The following is a 23,321-nucleotide window of genomic DNA, read 5'->3' as shown; positions in this document are numbered from 1 at the left end:
AGAAAGTCTGCTTTGAAGTTGTCTTTTCTCACAATGTGGGAGGCTGAGATCCTTTGTAGATGTAACTCCGCCCATTCCATAAGGGGGGTCTATCTCTAGAGACACTTGGTGGCTTTTGGTTCCTCCCTGGCGGTTGATGTAGGCTACCATTGTTGCTCTGCCCGACATCACACGGACCTCTTGTCCTTGGAGCCTGTGACTGAACTACAGACATGCTAATTTGACAGCTTGGGCTTCTAGGCGGTTTAAGTTCCAGCGCGCCGCCTCTTCCTTGGTCCATTGCCCCTGCTTTGTCAATTCCTGACAGTGAGCTCCCCACCCTCGGAGGCTCGCGTCCATTGAGGACTAGCCAGTTCAGTGGGAACAGGCTTACACCCTTGCTTAGATGAACTTCCTGTAGCCACCACTGGAGCTGAGAATATACTTCCATCAATAGGTGGAAGCAAATCGAGTAGTCTTGAGAAAGTGGGTTCCAATGTGACAGCAGGGAGTGCTGGAGTGGCTGCATGTGTGCCCTCGCTCACGGTACTACCTTGATGCCATCAGGCCAAGGCTGCTCTTGTCTATGTTCACGACCCAACCAAGGTCCTGAAGCAGGGACCTGAACCTGCTGGTCATCTGGAGGCTTTCTACCAACAACTTTGCCCGGATCAGCCAGTCATCTAAGTAAGGGTGCACCAGGATCCCTTCTTTCCTCAGTGCCGCTGCAACGACCACCATAATTTTGGAGAATGTTCTGGCATGGCTGCCAGGCCAACGGGCAATGCCCGGAACTGATAATGGCGGCCCAGTACCGCAAAGTGTAGGAAACTCTTGTGGTCTTGATGGATTGGGATATGAAGGGAGGCCTCTGAGAGGTCCAGGGAGGTTAAGAACTCTTCCAGTTGTATGGCCATTATGACGGAGTGAAGAGTTTCCATACGGAAGTGAATTATCTGCAGATGATGAGTTACGCTCTTGAGATCCTGGATGGGGCGAAATGAACCCTCATTCTTGGGTACGATGAAATAGATGGAATAACGCTCCGCATTTTCCTGGGGTGTAGCTACCGGGGTTATAGCCCTCAAACTGAGAAGCCTTATCAACGTGGTTTCCATTGCCCGTTTTTTAAGCTGGGAGTGGCAAGGTATCATCAGGAACATGTACTGAGGGATGCTGCAGAATTCTAGAGCGTATTCTTCTTGTATGATGTCCAGTACCCATTTGTCCAACATGATCTCGACCCACCACTGATAGAAGAGGGATAATTGGCCCCTATCTCCTCCGTCCCGTGGATGGGTCGGCCAAACCTCATTGGGATGTTCGGGTTGAACCTGAGCCTGAACTAGTTTCTCTTTTTGGTTGTTGGCTCCGAAAATACTGAGACCTTTCCGAGGGCTAAGATGTCTGAAATGACGAGTTTCTATAGGGCCAGAAGCACTGGGAGCCTCTGGTCCGACCCCTCATTTGTGAAGGGTGCTGTGCAACCTCTTTTTCTTATCTTCCAGTAGCCGAGTCACTAGAGATTCACCCCACTTACTGGCTAGCTTTTCCAATTCGCTTCCGAATAGATCACTTAAAAGACATCTTTGTGAGGTTTGCCTTAGGTGTCGCGTCTGCTGACCAATTTCGCAGCCATAGCTGTCTTCTGGCTGCCACCACTGAGGCTACTCCTCTGGCCGAGGTACGCAATAGATCAGAGCTTGCATCCGCTAGGAAGGCCACAATGGGCTCCATCGCCTCTCTGGAATGCGCTCCTGAGCTATCTGCCTCTCTCTCGAGAAGACACGAACGAGCCACCAGGGCACAACAGGAAGTGATCTGCAGTGTCATTGCTGTTGTGTCAAAGGCTTGCCTAAGGATGGACTCCAACCGCCTATCGTGTGCATCCTTCAAGGCCGCTCTTCCCTCTACTGGGATAGTTGTTCGCTTCGAAACAGCGCAGACCAGGGCGTCCACTTTTGGGAAATGCAGGCATTCTTTGGCCACTGGATCCAGAGGGTACAAGGCCTCCAAGGCCCAACCTCCTTTAAAACTGGCTTCCGGGGCATCCCACTTCAGGTCAAGCAACTCCTGGATGGCTTCCAGCCTTGGGAAATAGCAAGAGGCTTTCCGTAGACACACCAGGATGGGACTCTTCTTTGGTTCCGACATAGGATCTGTGTTGGGAACTCTGAGTCTTCAGGGTCTGGGAGACCAGGGCCGGCAATTCATCTCTGTGGAAAAACCATAGCATGGTCCGGTATGGCTCCAGACCTGGAGGGATTTACCCGTTCTCCAATGAGTCTGCATCCCCTTCACTGTCCGTGGTGACTGGGTCCCTGTCAGGGATATCCTTGGTGAGGCGAGGCATGTCCCGAGGCATGCTGATAGGGTTGGGAGGATGAGTCCTTCCCAGCTGGGGCTCAGACCAAGCAGCGGCAGCATCTGACTGCACCTGAAAAAAGCTAGAAGGCCCTGAAAGAATTCCACCCAAGAAAAGGTTGCCAGGTCCATATCTAGCCCAGGAGGAACTGGGATAGGGGTCACTGAACTGCCCTCTCCCGGGAAGGATGCAGCCCCGGGATTGCTCAGATCAGGGGTGCTGCCAGATAAGGTTGTGGCTAACCTATCCTCCGACTGGGAGGGGCCAGGATTGAAGAAATTCTGAGAGTCCAGCCCTCCCTAGGCTTCCTCACAGTGCTGACACAGGAAAGATTCTAGGTCAGACTGTGCAGCCCTAATATGGCAGGCAGCACAAAGGGAGTGTCGCTTGAGCTTCTTTGTTGCCGGAGCCATAGTTCGCTTTAGCTTGTGCATTCAGCCAGTTAGTGCTTGAGCTCGGGCGCGCACAAATCCGCCTGAAGCGTGTAAGTATAAGTATCCAGTTGTGCACGCACTTATGCATGTGTTAGGTGCACAACAGAGCCGGCTTGCACCGCACGTACCAATGGGGGAAAATGGTGCCACACTAAACCGTGCATAAGATGGCACCGCGGCGGCCTGCCACATGGAGTATCCACCGAGCCTGAAGCGGGGCCTAGCCCATCAGGGGGCTGCTCAACCCGCTCTGAAGCCCCCTTCCCTTGCCCTAGCGGGATCGAGAATGTCATCGGTAAGGCACACTGAGCAAGGAGACCGAAGGAAAGACTTACCGAAGCCTTTCCTCGTCTTTGAATTGGAGGAGTTCTTCTTTACTTACCTGGGCTCAGCACTGACTGAGTACAGAGATGGTCTCTGGCTGCAGGGGGAGAGGGCATAGGCCATCACCACCGCGCTCGGCTTCCTGCACCCGCTGCCTTTCAGCTGCTTCAGCAGCAAAATCCATGCCAGGAACCGACTACCGGACCAAGGCACACCTCTGCAGGATCTCAGAAATCGCCTCAACTGGGGGAGGGACCTTTAGGTATCACCGCAGGAGAGCGGGGCTCAATATTTCTCCAATTTAAAGGTAAATTTTCTTCTTCAAACTAGTACTGCAATCCTGCTAAACGCCAATGCGGGTGTGGGGATAGCACATCCACATCTGCGAGGAGACGGAGAGATACTGAATGGCTGAGGTCACTGCAGGGATATATCTAGGGTGACATCAGCTTTGAAACCTGACTCCGTCTTCATCTACTAGTAGGGGAGCACATAGCCCATCAGATGGTCCTGAGTCCATCTGGCTGCACGCTAGGAAATTAAAAACTTTTCTCTCAAATTCTGCTGTTTAATGTGCTTTTGGGAGGTATCTTAATCTATAGTTTTTACATTTTTACTTAATGCCTCTTGACCACTTCCTGTTTCTTTTAGTAGTAAGTCTATAGATTCTAAGTAGGATACAATGAATATTTTGTATTTTAAATTTATTTCAACTATATTTATTCTGCTAATATGAATAATTTGTTTATAGTGGACTACAATAAAAACATAGAATACAATCATATACAAAACAAACAGGAAGAAAACATTGAGGTCAATATTCAAAAGCCATTTAGATGGGTAAGTGAAAAGTTATCTGTCTAAATGGCTAAACCAGCATCTTTAAAGACTTATCTTGCTAGTCAGGGGCATTCCAGGAGTAAGCGAGAGGTGTTTTGGGGAGTGTTTGAGGAGGAGCAGAGTTAGCTGTATAAGGTAAATGGCTCTGACCTGTCCTAAAGTTAAACATATCTGGCTACCTTTAAGATAACTAGGTATATTCAGCAGTGCAACTGTGCCACTAGTTTATCCGGCTAACTAACCAAACCGCTCAGTGACTGAATACTGCTCGCATTAAGAACAGTCTTGCTAATATTTAGAGCAAGAGCATACCTGAGGGGCAAGGATATGTAGGAGTAAGAATTCTTGAGAACAGAAGCCAGCCAGTATAAAATACACCCTTATCCCCGCCCCTCAAAAAATGGCATTGTCCTATTGGCTGATACAGGATGCAAAACCGTGTGCAGGTACTCTTTTGGCTCTGAGTAACCTTGAATTGCCTCGATTATACCAAACATAGAACAGGTCATGCTTACATTTACACACAGCAGCTCTGTCCATGATCCAGATGAGGGAGGAGCAGAACTCGCAGTAGGTAGGAATACTGTACTGGGTTGATTTAAAGATATGGCCATTATGTTCTTCAACCTGCAACAAAACAGAGGGAGTGGGGGTGAAATGTTCCCTAAAACAGCCCAAAGCAAGGTAAAAACATTTATTGATAAATAACAGGTTCAAATTTGAGAGAACAATGTCAGAAAATAGACCAAAGACAACATTGCACAGAATGTGATAAAACAGATGGTCATAATGAAATCTTGTGTCACTCTTCCCCCAAATCCTGCATTACCAGTACCTCCAAATACTCTCCTTCATCTCAAATTAAATATGACATTTCTTTCAGTCGACCTGTATTTTAGGTCAGCATTTGGAAGCTATTGTATATCAGATATGAAACCATCAAGATTAACCTGGTATTTTTCTCAACAAATCAAAGGGCAGGGCCGTCCCAGGGGCAGGCGGGAGGCATTTTGGGGAGAAGCGGAGATGCATTACACACATAGTTAGGTATATAGTTCAAGGAATTTTGAATCCACTGTGAATAGTGTATTCCTTAAATTCAAGAATTACTTTAAATTTTGTTTTAATACTCTACATCCATTACCCCTTTTGTTCATTTTTTGATGAACAGAAATTGTCTGGCATATTTTGTAACAGAAATTATATAAGCCCACTTATCACACTTGGAACTCACTATGGGTATGGGGAAATCCTGTCTGGTATAAAAAAAAAATTAAAATGTTTTAAATTTTGGTACAATCCCTGGCAGCAAGCTGATTATAGCCCATTACAAGAAGGATTCTCTTTGGACACATGGAGCAGCTATCCTTGGGGAATCCCCTAATGCTTTATCATGGCCTTCTGTGCATGGTGTGCCGTTATTATGGTGGCAGACGCTAAACAAAACTGCCATCAGGAGAAGATTACATAAGAACATAAGAACATGCCATACTGGGTCAGACCAGGGGTCCATCAAGCCCAGCATCCTGTTTCTAACAGTGGCCAATCCAGGCCATAAGAACCTGGCAAGTACCCAAAAACTAAGTCTATTCCATGTTACCATTGCTAATGGCAGTGGCTATTCTCTAAGTGAACTTAATAGCAGGTAATGGACTTCTCCTCCAAGAACCTATCCAATCCTTTTTTAAACACAGCTATACTAACTGCACTAACCACATCCTCTGGCAACAAATTCCAGAGTTTAATTGTGCGTTGAGTAAAAAAGAACTTTCTCCGATTAGTTTTAAATGTGCCCCATGCTAACTTCATGGAGTGCCCCCTAGTCTTTCTACTATCCGAAAGAGTAAATAACTGATTCACATCTACCCGTTCTAGACCTCTCATGATTTTAAACACCTCTATCATATCCCCCCTCAGCCGTCTCTTCTCCAAGCTGAAAAGTCCTAACGTCTTTAGTCTTTCCTCATAGGGGAGCTGTTCCATTCCCCTTATCATTTTGGTTGCTCTTCTCTGTACCTTCTCCATTGCAATTATATCTTTTTTGAGATGCGGCAACCAGAATTGTACACAGTATTCAAGGTGCGGTCTCACCATGGAGCGATACAGAGGCATTATGAAATTTTCCGTTTTATTCACCATTCCCTTTCTAATAATTCCCAACATTGTGTTTGCTTTTTTGACTGCAGCAGCACACTGTACCAACGATTTCAATGTGTTATCCACTATGACACCTAGATCTCTTTCTTGGGTTGTAGCACCTAATATGGAACCCAACATTGTGTAATTATAGCATGGGTTATTTTTCCCTATATGCATCACCTTGCACTTATCCACATTAAATTTCATCTGCCATTTGGATGCCCAATTTTCCAGTCTCACAAGGTCTTCCTGCAATTTATCACAATCTGCTTGTGATTTAACTACTCTGAACAATTTTGTGTCATCTGCAAATTTGATTATCTCATGCGTCATATTTCTTTCCAGATCATTTATAAATATATTGAAAAGTAAGGGTCCCAATACAGATCCCTGAGGCACTCCACTGTCCACTCCCTTTCACTGAGAAAATTGTCCATGTAATCCTACTCTCTGTTTCCTGTCTTTTAGCCAGTTTGCAATCCACAAAAGGACATCGCCACCTATCCCATGACTTTTTACTTTTCCTAGAAGCCTCTCATGAGGAACTTTGTCAAACGCCTTCTGAAAATCCAAGTATATCCACATGTTTATTAACTCCTTCAAAAAAGTGAAGCAGATTTGTGAGGCAAGACTTGCCCTGGGTAAAGCCATGCTGACTTTGTTCAATTAAACCATGTCTTTCTATATGTTCTGTGATTTTGATGTTTAGAACACTTTCCACTATTTTTCCTGGCACTGAAGTCAGGCTAACCGGTCTGTAGTTTCCCGGATCGCCCCTGGAGCCCTTTTTAAATATTGGGGTTACATTTGCTATCCTCCAGTCTTCAGGAACAATGGATGATTTTAATGATAGGTTACAAATTTTTACTAACAGGTCTGAAATTTCATTTTTTAGTTCTTTCAGAAATCTGGGGTGTATACCATCTGGTCCAGGTGATTTACATCCTATTCCTTAAAGTGTACATGTATGTACACTTTAAGGAATAGGATGGGTTTTTTTTGTTTTTTTTTAAGAGTACTCCTATGAGCTGCATGGTGAAAAGAACTCCGACTTAATGAAACATCCACAATCTAACGTAATCATTTTATAAATCGAACAACTTGGCTCTGCAATCATTCATTTCAGACCAGTGACATTGCTAGGCACTGGCATATGGGGCCTAGGCCCAGTTTCTATTTGATACAGTGTTCCAAATTTGGTGCTCTAGTTGGTGGGCAGCAGAACTACAGTGGCTTGGATTGGAGGAAGGACGTCCCCACGGCACTGCTGACTCTCCCAGTTTGCCTCCTTCCCCTGCAGCGTGTGCTGAGCTGTAGTGCACGCACTGCCAGACCTTACTATGGTGCTTTCTGCAACTCCTTCTCCTGTTACCGTGGGAACAAGATGAGGAAGGCCTGGATCAGACAAAGCAGCTGATTTTCTCTGATCCCAGGACTCCCAACTTGACATTGCCAACAGAGAGAGGAGGAGAGGAAGTCACAACACATCACCCATCAAGGCAGACAAACTGTGAAAGATTTTGGGGAGAGGAGGGAAAGGATTTGAATACTGAAGGGCGAAAATAACTGAGGGTTGGATGAATGCTGGTGAGGAGGGGATTGATGCTGTGGGGGCAAGGTAATGAAGGGGATCAATACTGGAGGGGTATAGGGGGAAAAAGGATGACTGACAAAGGGATGAATGTTATTTTCCAAATTCAGCAATGCAAACTTGGGCTATCTGGCACCTTTTTTTCTTCCCCAAGATCCACACTGCCAAGTTTTCCACAGCAGGTGTGACAGAAACAGAAACGGAGATAGGTAACAACAGAGAGGCCATATGAGAAGTAAGGGGAGAGGGAGTGGATGGGATATGAAGCAGCTTGAGAGGGCTAGAGGAGTGTAAGAGCTGGGGCTGTAGAAAAGGTGAGAGGGCCAGGGCAGGGTGGTAGAGATGTGGAGAAAGCTAGGGGAGGGGGTAAGAAAGGTGCAAGAGAGTTGGGGAGGATGGTAGACAGAGTGTATGAAAGTATGTGGTAGCAGGGGTAAGAGTGCAAAAGAGGGAATGGGAGTGGGGGTTATTATAGGGAGTGCAAGAGAACCAGGGTGAGGAGGAGGAGGCGTGTGGAAGAAAACCAGAGGTGGTGGTGGGGTGGAGGTGAAAGCAGAAGGAGAAATTACTACTTACCTGATAATTTCATTTTCCTTAGTGTAGACAGATGGATTCAGGACCAGTGGATTATGCACCTCCTACCAGCAGATGGAGATGGAGCAAACTGACATCACAGTATATATATATATATCCCTGCAGTGACATCAGACTACCAGTATTCTCTTCAAAAGCCAACTGTGGACAGACTAGCAAAAATAATTAAAACAGATAACCATTTCTGTACTCAACCAACAGGAAACACTGAACTCAGGCAAAGAATGTATGAACACTAATCTAGGGACTGGCTGAACACTTACCAGTAACCCCTGGAACACGTAGCCACACAGGACCATAACACAAGCATTCAGCAGCCAAGGGCAGGAAGTTGAATCCATCTGTTTACACTTAGGAAAACGAAATTATCAGGTAAGTAGTAATATCTCCTTTCCAAGCATTTAGACGGATGGATTCAGGACCAGTGGGATGTACCCAAGCTACTCCCGTATAGGGTGGGAAGCTGCCCGCGGCCCAGTCAAAACTGCACGTGCACAGGCTGTGTCCTTCCAGGCCTGCACTTCCAGATGATAATACCTGGAAAAGGTGTGTAAGGATGAACACGGCGCAGCTTGGCAAATGTCGACGGGAGACAACAAGCTAACCTCCACCTAAGACACTGCCTGAGTCCTATTGGAATGTGCCCTAACTTGAGTAGGTAACGACTTTTCAGCGGCCACACATGCAGCCGTGACTACTTCCTTAAGCCAGCGAGCTATTGTAGCCCGTGTAGCTGGCTCGTCCTGTTTATCTCCACCATGAAGGACAAACAGGTGATCCGTCTTTCGGAAAGGTTTAGAAACTTTCAGATACCTCACGACATGTCTCCTGACGTTCAAGGGATGCAACAGGCAATATTCCTCTGCATTTCTTTCCTTAACCAGAGATGGCAAAGAAATGGACTGATTCAAGTAAAAATCCAAGACCACTTTAGACAAGAAAGAAGGAATAGTTCGCAGCTGTATCACTCCTGGAGTCACCCAAAGGATCGGCTCCTGGCAAGACAAGGCCTGCAACTCTGAAATTTGACATGCAGAACATATCGCCACCAGAAACACCATTTTTAAGGTCAGTAACTGCAAAGAAAGGCTATGCAGTGGTCGAAACGAGTCTGCCAAGAAATCCAACACCAGATTAAGACTCCACAAGGGAACTGACAAGCGCAAGAGAAGACAAAGATATTTCATTCCCCTCAAGAAAAGGGTCACATCCGGATGAGACAAGGATTCACCATTCACCTGGCCCCTGAAACAGGTAAGAGCCGCTACCTGTACCTTAAAGGAATTAAGGGCCAATCCTTTATTCAACCATCTTGCAAAAATTCCAAAATGAGCGGCATCCTAACTGAACGAAGGAGCACTCCTAGATCTTCACAAGAAGCCTCAAACACTAGCCAAACCCGCACATAGGCTAAGGAAGTGGAGAACTTTTGTGCTCGTAACAAGGTGGCATTCACTGCAGTAAAATATCCATTCTTCAACAATCGAGCCCTCTCAAGGACCATATCGTAAGACAAAACAGAGTTGGATCTTCGTGAAGGACAGGTCCCTGCTGCAACAGATTCTTGTGCACCGGAAGACTGAGGGGGGAAGTCTACCAGGATTCTTTGCAGATCTGCATACTATGGTCTCCTGGGTCAATCCAGTGCCACCATCCCCCTATGGCCTTCGATCCTCCAAACTATTCTGCCCAGCATGGGCCATGGGGGAAAGGTATACAGCAGCTTGTCCTCCAGCCAGACCTGCACGATAGGTCCTTGATACCCAAGGACCTCGGATCTCTTCTGTGGCTGAAGAAGAATCGAGGAAACTTTGCATTGCAGGAAGTCCCCAGCAAGTCTAGACATGAAAGGCCCCAGCGATTCACTATCAACTGAAATGCTTCTTCCGACAATATCCATTCTTCTGGGTCTAGAGTCTCCCTTGTCTTTTCCTGCAATGCACGAGGCCAAAATCTCCTAAAGATGAATTTCTGCCCATTCCATTGGTTGGTCTATCTCCTGCAACATTTGCTGACTTTTGGTTCCTCTTTGCTGATTGATGTAGGTCACTGTTGTGCATCGTCCGATATTTGGACTGCTTAACCCTGCAGTCTGCCTTCAAACATGCCAACCGGATCGCCCTGGCCTCCAGTCAATTGATGTTCCAGAGAGACTCTTCTGGACTCCAGCGCTCTTGGGCTGTCAGAGCCTAACAATGAGCTCTCCAACCGTGGAGGCTCGCATCTGTCATGAGAACTAGCCAGTCCAGAAAATTTAGGGAAATTCCCCTTCTGAGATATTCCGTTTGTAGCCACCACTGTAGCTGGGAGGAGACTTCCATCGGCAGATGGAGCCAAACTGAGTAATCCTGAGGCTCATCACTGGATCCAAAGGGTACAGGCCTTCCAAAACTTGACCCCCTTTGAAATTAGCCATCAGAGCACCCCACTCAAGATCAATCAATTCTTGAATGGCCTCCATCACAGGGAAAAAACATGAGGCTTTAAGCAAGGAAACCAAAATGGGATTCTTCTTTGGCGCAGAACTGGAATTCGCCCCAGGAACTCCCAGCATCTGCAAAATCTGGGAAATCAGCACCGGCAGCTCATCTCTATGAAAGAACCACAACATTGTCCTATACGGTTCTAGTCCGGAGGAATTTCCCCATCCTCCATGGAATCAGGATCGGCCTCATTATTCGTGCCATCCGGATCCTTATTGGGAATGCCTACTGCTGATCTAGGAGTACTTTGGCGCTTAACAGTGGTACCGGGCTGCTGCTCTGTCTTGGCAGGATTGGACTGAGCCAAGGACTGTGCCTGAGGTAAAAATTGCAATCCTTGAAAAAAAATTCTACCCAACAAAAGGCAGAAGGATAAACCAACAGGCACTTGTGCTGTGGTCACTGAGCTACCATCCCTTGCTGATGAACCAGTTAAGGAAATTTCAGTATCAGGCATCCCTCCTGACACATCTTCCCCCAGAACCTCATCATGCTGGGAAGAACCAGGCTTAGTAAAATCAGAGGAAGATAACTCTCCATGAGCCTCTAAATAGCACTGGCACAAGTTAAGATGGCACGCCAGGCTGAGACGCCCAAATATGACAGGCGGTGCACAGGGAAAGGTGCTTAGGTTTCTTAGTTATAGGCGTCATTTTTTTTTTTTTTTTTTTTTTTTTTAAGCGTTCAAAATTTAGGCGTCCCAAGTCTAAGCCCCGCAAGGCTAGGTGTCTCAACTTTTAAGTGCACAACATACATATGCCCAAATTGTGCATCCCGGATAGGCTCACGTTTAAACTGGATGCCGCTTTAAGCCAACGCCCAACTAAGTGTCTAAAAACTGGATGCACAGGCCAAACCGACGTCCTGAAGAGGGCAGCTAAAGAGCAGGCAAAAGTGCGTGAAAATGCCGCCTCGGTCTACCACTTGGCACGCAGTGAAAAATGCCTTGTAGCGGGGCCTAGCCAAAAGAGGCTGCTCAACCTGCCAGGTTGCCCCCCATCCCTGAACCTCCCTCGGGGCGGGACAAATGTTGGAAGGGTGCACCAAGCACGGAGACCAGGGAAGGGTCCTTAAACAAACCCTCCTTCTCTGTCTCTGTACTAATTTTTTTTTTTTTAAAACTTACCTGAGCTCAGCCCTTCCCAGCTGAGTATACAGACAGTCTCTGGCTGCAGGAGGAGAGGGCATATGCTGTCACCGCTGTGCTTGGCTTCCTGCACATTGCCTTTCAGCTGTACAATCAGTTAAGTCCACGCTGGCTGAAAAACCAGCTACCAGACCAAGGTACTCATCTGGGGGACCACGGAAATCACCTCAAGAATTCTCAACTGGGGGAGGGACCATTTGATATCACTGCAGGAGAGCAAGGCGAATAATTTTCCTTGTATTTCTCCTTCAAAAATCTGAAGCAATCCCCAGTAGGGAGATGCACGTCCATCATCTGCTGGAGACGAAGAATTCTGGCAAGCTGATGTCATTACAGAAATATATATTCTGCGACGTCAATTTGTTTCTGTCTCTATCTGCTGGTAGAGGTGCATAACCCACTGGTCCTGAATCCATCTGTCTAGATGCTAGAAAATCACAGGGATGCTGCCCTGCTGAAAGTTGGTTAGGCCATGGCCCATATGGCCTAATCTGCTCCAACGCCTTAGGAACCACTGCCCTGTAAAGAATCAATAGCTGTGATGCACTCAGACCAGGAAGGATGGGAGGATGATCGCCATCACTTTGGTGGGTCCCATTGGCCAATGATCAGTGCTGGGGATTGGCCTTGGAGGAGACACCTCTCATGCACATGTAAAATATTTCTACTGCCATTTGGTGCGGATGTGTTTTAGATGGCAGTCTATGAAAGGGGATACCCTCCCCCAAAAGTCAATAGGCAACAGTCAACATGTCAAAACTTGCTTTTGCAAAGCATGTTTTTCATAGCTCGTTTCTATAAAGTTAATCTAATGCTTTATCATGGTACAAGAATACTGGCTGCCTCAAGAGGATATTCAACTTCAGAAACCAATCCTTTTAGGTCTCTCTCTCTATACTAATAGCAAACTTAGGCCTGGATTTTCTAAAATCGCAGGCCTTACTGAAGCGTGTGGTAACGGGGGGGGGGGGGCCTGCGAAAGCTGGCAGCGATCGCAGCACCACAGTGCAATCGCTGCTGGCTTTCACAAACCAATAGCACCACCGTGAAAGATGGTGCTATTGGGTGCGTTACTGGCAGCGATAAGGGCCCTTACTTTTTCGCCTTCAGCGATGTCTTCACCGTGTCCGCCCCGGAACCGCCCCGACTCCTCCCTGTCTGGTGCCGACTCCACCCCGATCTAGCTATCGCACGCGAAAAGGGACTTTTCGCGTGTGAAAGCTATAGAAAATGACCCCCTTAGGGTGTCAATGCCATTGTAGGACAATTGCTGTTGTCGTTGATTTTTTAAAATTATGAGTTAGACAAAATTTGATTTTGAAAAATGAACAGGAATAAAGTAAACAGAGTGGATACCAGTGGTCAGAGTAGTCAGAGTCAAGGACCAAATGATATATGAATGTACAAAGCAAAAAGTATTTATTGATTGAAGATTCAGAGGAACTAAATCAAATCATGGTGAACCAGGATGATGTAACAGAGCGAATCAACATAATAAAAAGTAACAAATCAAAGTAACTGGGGGATGGTGACTAGGTAGGACTTCATTTATATTCGTAAGGTGCTTTGATGTTATAAAACATAAATAAAAAAATGAAATTGCACACTTATTACTAGTAATCTTATTCAAATCCGCTAGGGTATTTGAAGACTGAAGAGTGGCCAATGTAACACCTATTTTTATAAAGGGCTCCAGAGATGACCTGGGAAACTACAGACTAGTGAGCCTGACATCAGTGCCAGGTAAATTGGTAGAAGCTATTCTGAAGAACAAAATTACTGGCCATTTGAAAAAAGACATAGAATAATGAGGCAGAGCAGACATGGATTTAGCTTAGGGCAATCTTGCTTTAGAAATCCATTAGATTTTTTTTGAAAGGGTTAACAAATATGTTGGCAAGGCTGAATCAGCTGATATAGTGTACCTGGATTTTCAGAAGGCATTTGACAAAGTCCCTCATGAGAGGCTCATCAGTAAATTAAAAAGTCATGGGATACGAGCAATGTCCCACTGTGGACTGATAAGTGGCTAAAGCAGTGCTTCCCAACCTTTTTTGTTTCACAGCACACCTAGCACAGGGTTCACTTTGTTATAGCACAACCAACACTTACTCTTCTCTTCCCATCCCATTGGCATCATCACCTTCTCCCTCCCCCTATCCCTTGACACTGTCACCTTTTCCCTTTCCTCTTTCTCACCATCATAAATATCCCTCTCCCCTGGCATCATCATCAACATCACCTTCCCTCTCACACCATCTCTTCCTCTCCCCTCGCATTATCATCACCATCCTTCTCCCTCCATCACCCCCTGGAATAATCATCCCCTTCTCTCTTCACCTTCTCACCCCTGCTTCATCATCATTACCCCATCTTCCCTTTATTTCTACCTCTCTTCCCCATTCCCTGGCATCATCAACATTCCCTTTCTCCCTCCATCTCTTCTCCTCACCCTTGGCATCATCATTACCACCTTCCCTTTCCCTCTACCCCTCTCTCTCTCTCACTCCCTGGAATCATCGCTTTCTCTCTCCCTCCCTATCTTCTGCACTTCCTCCACTATCATCTTCATGCTTTTCTCTCTACCCCTTTTCCCCCACTCCCCGCAATCACCTTCTTTTTCCCCCACCCCCAAGCATCATCATCACCTTCCTTCTGCCACCACCTCTTTCCCCCGACTCTTGCATTATCACCTTCCCCCCTCTACCCCTCTCTCTCACCTCCTGGCATCATCACCTTCTCTCTCCACTTCCTCACTCCTGGAATCACCACCTTCCCTTTCCTTCTACCCCTTTCTTCCTCCCTAGCATCCTCACTTTTTTTCTCCCTCCATCCCTATCCCCCACCCCCAGACATCATCTTCCACCACTTACTCCCCCCCACCCACTCGCATCAGCATGACCTTCATCCCCTCTCATCCTCACCTGCCATCTCCCTCCACCTGGAATCTCCTCTTTCCCTCTGCCTCCCGCCTTCTCCCTCACCCCTTAGCATCACTATCACCACCTTCCCTCTACCCTCAACCCCCCCCCCCCCCAACCCCCTGGCATCATCATCATCAACTTCCCTCTGCCTCCACCCCCTGACATTATCACTATCCCTCTCCCTCCACCCCTGTCCCTCACCTCTGGCATCATCATTAACTTTCCTCTCTCTCCACCCCACCCCATGCCAATCACATTCTGTTCCTTTTCGCTCCACCCCCTGGAATCACCTGCCTTCTCCCTCACTTTCTGGCATCATCTTCATCTACCCTCTCCCTCACCCCTTGGCATCATCACCTTCCCTTCTCTTTCCCCTATACCCAGTGGCACATTCAGAAGTCCTTTTCCCCACTCCCAGTCCTTGAACAGCAGAAATTTGGGATCAGGTGTATCCAGTGCTGCTTCTTTCTTCTTTGCCAGCTTCCCTCTGCAATCTGAACTGGATGGGGCCAGCAGGTATCCCAAGCCTACAGAGCCCTGTGCATTTCCATTGCAGAGAGCCAACAGAGGAGAAGCAGGAGCAGCTGCTGCCAAGCGCTGCTCTCTGATGCCCCCCTACTGGTGGGAGGACATCCTGCAGGCTCAGAGGGAAAGGCAAAATAAAGACTGCAGCCGTGGCACATCAGTTGGGAAATGCTGGGCTAAAGGATAAGAAACAGAGAGTGGGACTGTAATCTATCTCAATAGAGAAAGATAAATAGTGGTGTGCCCCATAGATCAGTACTGGGACTGGTGCTTTTTACTACATTGATAAAAGATCAGGAAAAGGGAGTGAAGAGTGAGGTGATCAAATTCACACAAGACAGAAAATTATTCACAAGCCGATTGTGTAGAACTGCAAGAAGACCTTGCAAGTCTGGGGGACTCGGTGTCTAAATGGCAGATGAAATTTAAAATGGACAAGTACAAAGTGATGCACATAGGGAATAATAATCCAAACTATAGATATACAATGCTATAATCCATATTAGGATCACCATCCAGGAAAAGGATCTTGGAATCATTGTGGACAATACTTCGAAATCCTTGACCTAGTGAGTGGCAGCAGTAAAAAAAAAAAAAAAAAAGCACATAGAATATTAGGTATTATTACGAAAGGAAGTATCATGCCACCTCTATCGATTCATGATGCAACTGCACCTTCAGTATTGTGTGCAGTTCTGATTGCCCCCATCTCAAAAAAGAGATAGTGGAACTAGAAAAGGTACAGAGAAGGACGGCCAAAATGATAAAGGGGATGGGGCGACTCCCCTATGAGGCAAGGCTCAAATGGTTAGGGTTCATCAGCCTAGAGAAGAGATGGCTGAATGGAGATTCAATAGAGGTCTATAAAATCCAGTGGGGCGGAACTAGGGGATGAAACTAATAGATAGCATGTTTAAAGCAAATCAGGTAAAGTGTTTTTTTTTCACTCAGCACACAATTAACCTGTGAAATATGTTGTAGTTTGTGTAGCTGGGTTTAAAAAGTGTTTAGACAAATTCCTGGAGGAAAGGTCCATTATTAGCCCTGTAGATTGTGGAAAGCTAGTGCTTAAACCTGGTTATGAGCAACAAGAATTGTTTCCATTCTTTGGGATCCTGCCAGGTATTTGTGACCTGGGTTGGAGACAAGATACTGGACTTGATGGACTTTGTTCTGACCCAGTATAGCAATTCTTATGTTTATTTATTAAACCTATTTTTAAAATGTATAACCCGCACTATCTACAATTCCAGGCAGGTTGCAACAATACCTACACAATAAAAATGTACAGCGAACAGAACAAACAAAATCAAAACAGCACTGTCAGCAGAGAGAGCAAACAAGCTAATCACATAATATCACTTAGGACCTATAGCAATAACCTGACACAAAGTCACCTTAAATAAAAATACCATGCTAAGATAGTGACTACTCAACGGGCCCATGCTATCTAGCTCTGCCAGTGCCTGGCTCGATGTTTGAAAATGCTCACATAAAAAAATAAAGCTTTCAATTGTGTTCTAAATGGGCAAGTTCAGGTCTGAGCTCTTAAATTACCACGGAGATGGCTCCATAATGTTGGACCTGCCACGCAAACGATCTTGCTCGTGTCTTGGGTAGACATGACAGTTGTGGGGATGGAATATCTAATATCAGTTGATCTAAGATTACGAGACAGACCCATAGATTGTTGATGCTGCGCTACTGCAAATTGAGGTGTCACCTTTAAAGGCTTTATGAATCAATGTTACGATCTTAAATTTCATTTTCCATTGGAATCGTGAGCCATTCCAGAGCTGTTCTAGACCCCAACGCAGGGGTCTTGGCAAGCAGCTATGGGGACAGACTGTGGGCGTTTGCTGTCTCCCCCCTCCCCCGATCTGCTGTGGGGGGGCCCTGCTGCTAGCCGGCCATGCTGACCTTGTGGCTCAGGAGGTAGAGGGCCGAGAACAGAGCTGAGCAGAGAGAGGCTGCCCTGGTCCTTTGGCTTGTGCTAAGCAGCAGAAACCGCTGCTGGAGCTGTGGACAGGAACCAACGGCAAAACTAGGGGAGTGCCCAAGAAGAGATTGGGGGAGAAAGGGCCAAAATAGCAGTTGATGGGACAAAGAGGTTCAGGGGGGGGGGGGCAGAAAAAAAATGATTCATCAGAATGAAGATTTCCCAGGCTGGCTTGAGAAGATAATCTAACCCTGCCTAAGTATCTGTTGTGGCACTTTCCTGAATACAACTCTGCTTAGTTTTCTTCTTCTTCTTCTTCTTTTTTTAATCTAGCCATGCCTACCTTACCACAAAATTTTTAAGGGTTTCCACAAGTCCTTTCCAATTTCAGATTACGCCGCATGACAAATTCATATTGAGAAGCGTGACTGAATGTCAGAATGTGGGATTGGACAGGATCAAAATATGAACTTACAACATCTGTTTCTTTTTTCCTTCTCTTTTTCCTTTCAGTTTTTGGTACCTAACAGGAAAGATGTCAAAAGTCAGTTTTCAGACTGTACCAATATTACAAGTTAATTTATTACATGTGTTCCAGGATTTAGATCCACCACACTGTATGGCATTTATGTATTTTACATTCTGTATGGCTATCTACTTTTTATCTTCTATACTATAAGGTATATTTTCAATGGGTAAAAACAGAGGGGTCTTATATTCAAAAGCCATTTAGATGGACAACTCAAAAGTTACCCATCTAAATGCAAATTTGGCATATTCAGCCACTTATCCATCTAAATTATAGCCATATAAGTAGTTATCCAACTGTAATTTAGATAGATAAAAAAGGGGTATTTCGAGGGCATTCCAGGGAGGGGCTGAGATATCTGACTAAGTAGCATATTATCAGCCCACACAAGACCAGATATCTAAAAAAACCTACCCAGCTAAATTCAAACATAGCCGGTTAGGTTTTTAAGTTATTGGGCTATATGTAGCTGGATAACTTTAGGCTGGTATATTCAGCAGGACGTTTATCCCTCTGAATATATGGGATAAGTTATTCTATACTTTAGCCAGATAACTTATCCACTAACCGGCCTAAGGACCTCAGAGTGAACCCACCTAAATCAGCCGGATCTGGGTAAGTGGAAGTGTAACAGCCTGAAAATAAACACATACTTTTTGGCCACACAGAAATGGCAGGTTCAGGGAGGTGTCTCAGCAGGGGCATGTTTGGAAACTATGATTGTCACAAAAACAACCTTTCAAAACAGAATATCATCACCATCTATGCAGCCATTTTAATAGGCACTCCCAGAATCAAGCCAGTAGCTAAACTTTTTTTTCTTTTTTATATTTCTTCTGCAGTTAAAAACTTATGTTCGTCAGAAGTAAATAGTGAAACTGGAACTCCCCGACATGGGGGATTTTAACTTGTTATAGCCACTGTTCCTTCTGTTTGCTGGTCATTTTAAATGTCAAATTGTTGCCTTTATCTCCATATCCTTCTTGGCGCCAAAGTCAAAAACCGTGATGAAGGTTTGATACTGGGAGTGCCTATTAAGATGGCCGCATAGATGGTGATGATATTCTGTTTTGGAAGGTTGTTTTTGAGACTGACTACTTTGTCCTTCCGTTAACGCACGTTTATAATTCATTGGAAACTATGTATATGCATTTGATTCCCAAAAAAACTACACATTGTAGGTTTGCCACTAACACACTTTTTTACACTGTATAATGGTATTTATGTACTTTTAGCCGATTAACAAACAAATTCAGTCAGATGGATACAAATAGAATTAACCAACCTAAATCAACCATCTCTTAAACACAATTACATATTTTAAGAAGTCACAAAATATGAAAATTAAAAGATAATACCATTACCATGATACCATTTGAGTCTTAGTTCATTACTAATATGGCTCATTGAGTTTTAGGGATTAAGAATCCTTGTTTTACTGTTTTAATTTTTGGTCATGCCACAGAACAGCCCTAAAGTTAGCTGGATAAACTTATTCAGCTTTCTTTAAGACAGTCCGCTTTATTCAATAGTGCGGCTACAGCACTGAATATTCCTCCAAAGTTAGCTGGATAAGTTTATCCGGCTAACGTTGCAATCTGGCCAAATGGTTTTCAATTGTATAAAACAAATCAGATTCACTCATTCTTTAAATATTTCTAACACTATGGTGTTACCTGGAGCAGTGACTTTACTGCAAGCTATTCTGAGTAAGGTGAACACGTTGCTGTTCTTCATTTACCTTTCCAGATGTGTGCTCCAGAGGTTTATACTCAGTCATAAACTCGTCCAAGAAGACTTTGAAGGTGTTGACCCAGACTTTGACGGGGGACTCACTCCAGTCTCTCTGTTCTAGCCTCATGGTCTTTTCTAAGATCTGCTCAAACAATGCAAGAAGGTCTTTATATCGAATGCACTTCCCATCATCCATCTGTGAGACAAAGAAGGGGAGGGAGGAAAGGAGGATTAAGGAGAAACTGTTACAGAGAGGAGACTGGATGCTTTCCAGCCCGGAGTGCTCTAACCACATGAATTCAATTCAAATTGCTACTTCCCACCTACACGTGCATTTGTTCTACAGATCGACACCACCTACATGGGATCTTCTTAGTGTTTGAGTAATTGCCAGGTTCTTGTGGCCTGGTTTGGCCTCTGTTGGATACAGGATGCTGGGCTTGATGGACCCTTGGTCTAACCCAGCATGGCAATTTCTTATGTTCTTTTTGTGACCTCCATTTGTCTATGCCATTCTCCTCCATTGCTAACTTCAGACTCCTTGTTTTCTGTCTTTTGGCGCTGTGTGCCTGGGATGGCCTTCCTGAGTTTGTGCAAGACCTACCTCTGACTCTTCCTGATTTTGACCTTCTCATGTTAAAAAAGTTTTTACTGTAAAACTTAATTGCTAAACATTAAGGGGACAATATTTTAAAAAATAAATAAATAAATAAATCTGAGCTCCTAAATTTAGGTCCCTAACTGGGTCATTCGAGCCACGTTAGGGCCTTATAGTGTGATAAATAAAGTCTAACATACAATAGATGTGTGATGTTTACTGCGTCGTGCATTAGTATATAAAAATGAGTATGCAAAAGCTAGACATTTATGCAAATTAGGGCCTCCTACTGCATTTTGCGGTAAAATAACACATAACAGGAAATAACAGTAGAGGGGAAAAAAGTTTATCGTACCATAACAGCTGTTATCGTGGCTAATACTGTGTGCAATAAAATCAGGCCTCCTCTATGACATACCTATACCTGCTGGGCCAGGAAAAACAGCTTTTTTTTTTTTTACCTGTCCTAAAGCTACAAAGTTAGGAAGAAGTGCATTAGTAGTGGGATACTGGCTGCTTCAGGCTGCTCAACAACAACGATGACTACAACAGGCAAAGGAGGCTCCAATGCCTCCTAGGGAAGTACCCACACTGGAGCCAGAGCTACAAGTCTCGCTGGTGGAGCGCCCTGGCCCACGTCAGGGCTTGCCACACAGGAGGGCACGCAGGCAGAACAAGGAGTGCATCTTTCATCCACGAACCACATTGCTGGGGAATCCAGAGGAACACGTGGTTACTAGATATCACCCCAGCTCTCGGGCTATCAAGGAACTGTATCAAGAACTCAGAGGAGATCTTGATTCTGTCACAGAAAGGTTCCACACTATGCCAGGCCTCACCAAACTATTGTGCACCCTGCATTTTATGGCATCAGTCGGGGGTCGTCAGGGAAATGTCCCAAACCTCTTTTTCCCACGATTTGGGCCAGGTCGTAAAAGTTGTACGTAGCCGCATTAATCACTACATAAGACTCCCTTGTGAAAAGCAGGACTTGCAGGACTTCAAGAGAAGTTTTTATGCTGTTGCCAACTTTCCAAATGTTCTGGGATTTACTGACTGCACTCACGTGGCCATCATCCCACCCTGTGGCTGGGAGGAGATCCTACCGCAACAGAGAGCTCTTCCACTCCATCAATGTGCAAATGGTCTGTGACGCTCGACTGTGTATCCTCGATGTGGTCGCCAGGTACTCGGGAGCTGCACATGATTCCTTTATATTTAGGCAATCTGGCCTGTTTGAAGTTTTTGAAGACGGCCTCTACAGTGATGTTTGGCTTATAGGTAAGAGCAGTGCTTCTTTCTACAGTCCTTCTCTGGCTATGTGTTTACAGAAAATGGCAGTAGCACAGGGGGCTGTCGGGGATATCGCTGTATCAGTTACATGACAATTGGCTGCACAGTTAGGTCACCTGGCCACCTTGCCAGGGCCCAGTTTTCTCTCTCCATGTTGTAGAGGCTTCCTAATGCTGTGTGTCCCTACAAAGCACTTTCCACTAAGGTCAGAGTGCGACTGAGCACCTCAGACTCAATTGGTCAGCTTAAAACAAGTGGCAGTTCAAATCCTCTCAGAGTGGTTGAAAAGTCACTTGTCAACCCAAACCTTTTTGGGCACACGGTGCAGGGACTCCCAGGTCAGGCATTCCCTGGTTAGTGCTCTGTCGGCCCTTTGACTAACATTGCCCATATTGGTAGGCTGTCTGCAGTGCTTTGGCTCTGACAGCCAGGATGTTAGCCACAGTTTGTCTTCGCCATCATGGGGGTTATACGTGTTCAATGGAAGCTGTGGGAGTGGTATTTTAGGACAATCTTATTCAGCGTGTCATGTCTGACAAACGTGTATCTCCGGAAGACTTAATCCTGAACAGCCAGGGACATGAACAATCATACTATGAGGTTGATGTCTTTCTGCAAAGACATGGCAGCTCTGGACGTACAGCTTCAGTGTTACAGGAGTGCTAGAACCGCATGCTGTGGGTTGGCAGTGAGATAACTAAGTCTCGGGGATGTGAGTGATGCTGGTGTTCTCTCTTTGGCACAGGAGATTCCAGCTATGATAGGACCTGGCTTCTCACACCCGTTGTTCTTCCGAACACGCCAGCAGAATCGAGGTACAAAGAGGCCTTATGTTCTAACTGCTGTGTCATAGAACGCACCTTTGGAGTTCTCAAAAGTAGATTTCGCTGTTTGGACAAAATCGGGGGAGCTTTAATGTATGCCCCCACCCAGAGTTGCTGTGATAGTGCTGCTGTGCTGTGTATGCCATAATCTGGCTTTTCGGTATGGCATCCCAGCAGACATTGTTCCAAATCTACCTGAGGACCCCCATGTCACCCTGCAGAAGCTGGGTAGATCACATGGACTGATAGCCAGCTTCGGCAAAGCATTATACAATGCTAATTTGCCTGTTAGCCATTATCTAGTTCTTCCCCTTCTATGGAAGAGAGCCCAGCAGAGTAGTTCTAGCTGGTCTCATCTCTAACTTTCTTTTACTTATAGGTCCTCTATCTGGGTCAGTATGTAACAGAAACCTCTTAGGTTTAGTTAGGCAACATTGTGATAATGGAGCATTAGATGCAATAGACAGCAGCAGACACCAAATAAACCTAACACCAAAGATATGTGGCTGTCCTAATGTATCAACTATAACTCACGTAAACCCCAATATCAAAGATTTTAAGTATTCAGGTGAAAATGCCACATTGTCAAAATCAAAATATCACCAGTACTATAGATATGTTAGATAGACACTTAGGGTAAATTTTGACCTGTCATAATAGGCTTCATCTTATAAGCAGATTTGCTAGATGATTGGCCTTATATTTAATCATCGGTCAATATCCTATATCATGAAGCAATTTTTTCAATATTTTCATTTGCATTGTGCAGTTCGTGTGACTTAACTTGTGAAATCGCTGAGGCCAAAAGTGATCAACACGCCTGACATGGGTCCATGTGTCGAACGCTCCTTGTTCTTTATCAAGGGCTAGTGTTCAGCGTTGTATTTGTAGTCCTTCAAGATTTGAGAATTCAAAGTTTCAATGATGGCGAATCTGTTTCATTTCCCAGATTCGCCATCATTGAAACTTTGAATTCTCAAATCTTGAACACTAGCCCTTGATAAAGAACGAGGAGCGTTCGATACATGGACCCATGTCGGGAGTGTTGATCACTTTTGG

The 23,321-nt window shown here is 45.3% G+C and overlaps 1 protein-coding gene across 1 annotated transcript in view; it reads right to left on the bottom strand.

The window, feature by feature from the left end:
• MYO9A (myosin IXA) overlaps positions 1-23,321 on the bottom strand; it is a 324,407-nt gene that overhangs the window by 35,000 nt on the left and 266,086 nt on the right. Inside the window, 3 exon segments of the mRNA XM_029575878.1 lie at positions 4,458-4,569; positions 17,760-17,807; positions 19,555-19,743. Of these exon segments, the coding sequence (XP_029431738.1) occupies positions 4,458-4,569; positions 17,760-17,807; positions 19,555-19,743 (349 nt within the window).

The sequence above is a fragment of the Rhinatrema bivittatum genome, chromosome 13, assembly GCF_901001135.1.
Source record: "Rhinatrema bivittatum chromosome 13, aRhiBiv1.1, whole genome shotgun sequence".
Classification (NCBI taxonomy): domain Eukaryota; kingdom Metazoa; phylum Chordata; class Amphibia; order Gymnophiona; family Rhinatrematidae; genus Rhinatrema; species Rhinatrema bivittatum.
This window is presented reverse-complemented; position numbering and strand designations above follow the sequence as displayed.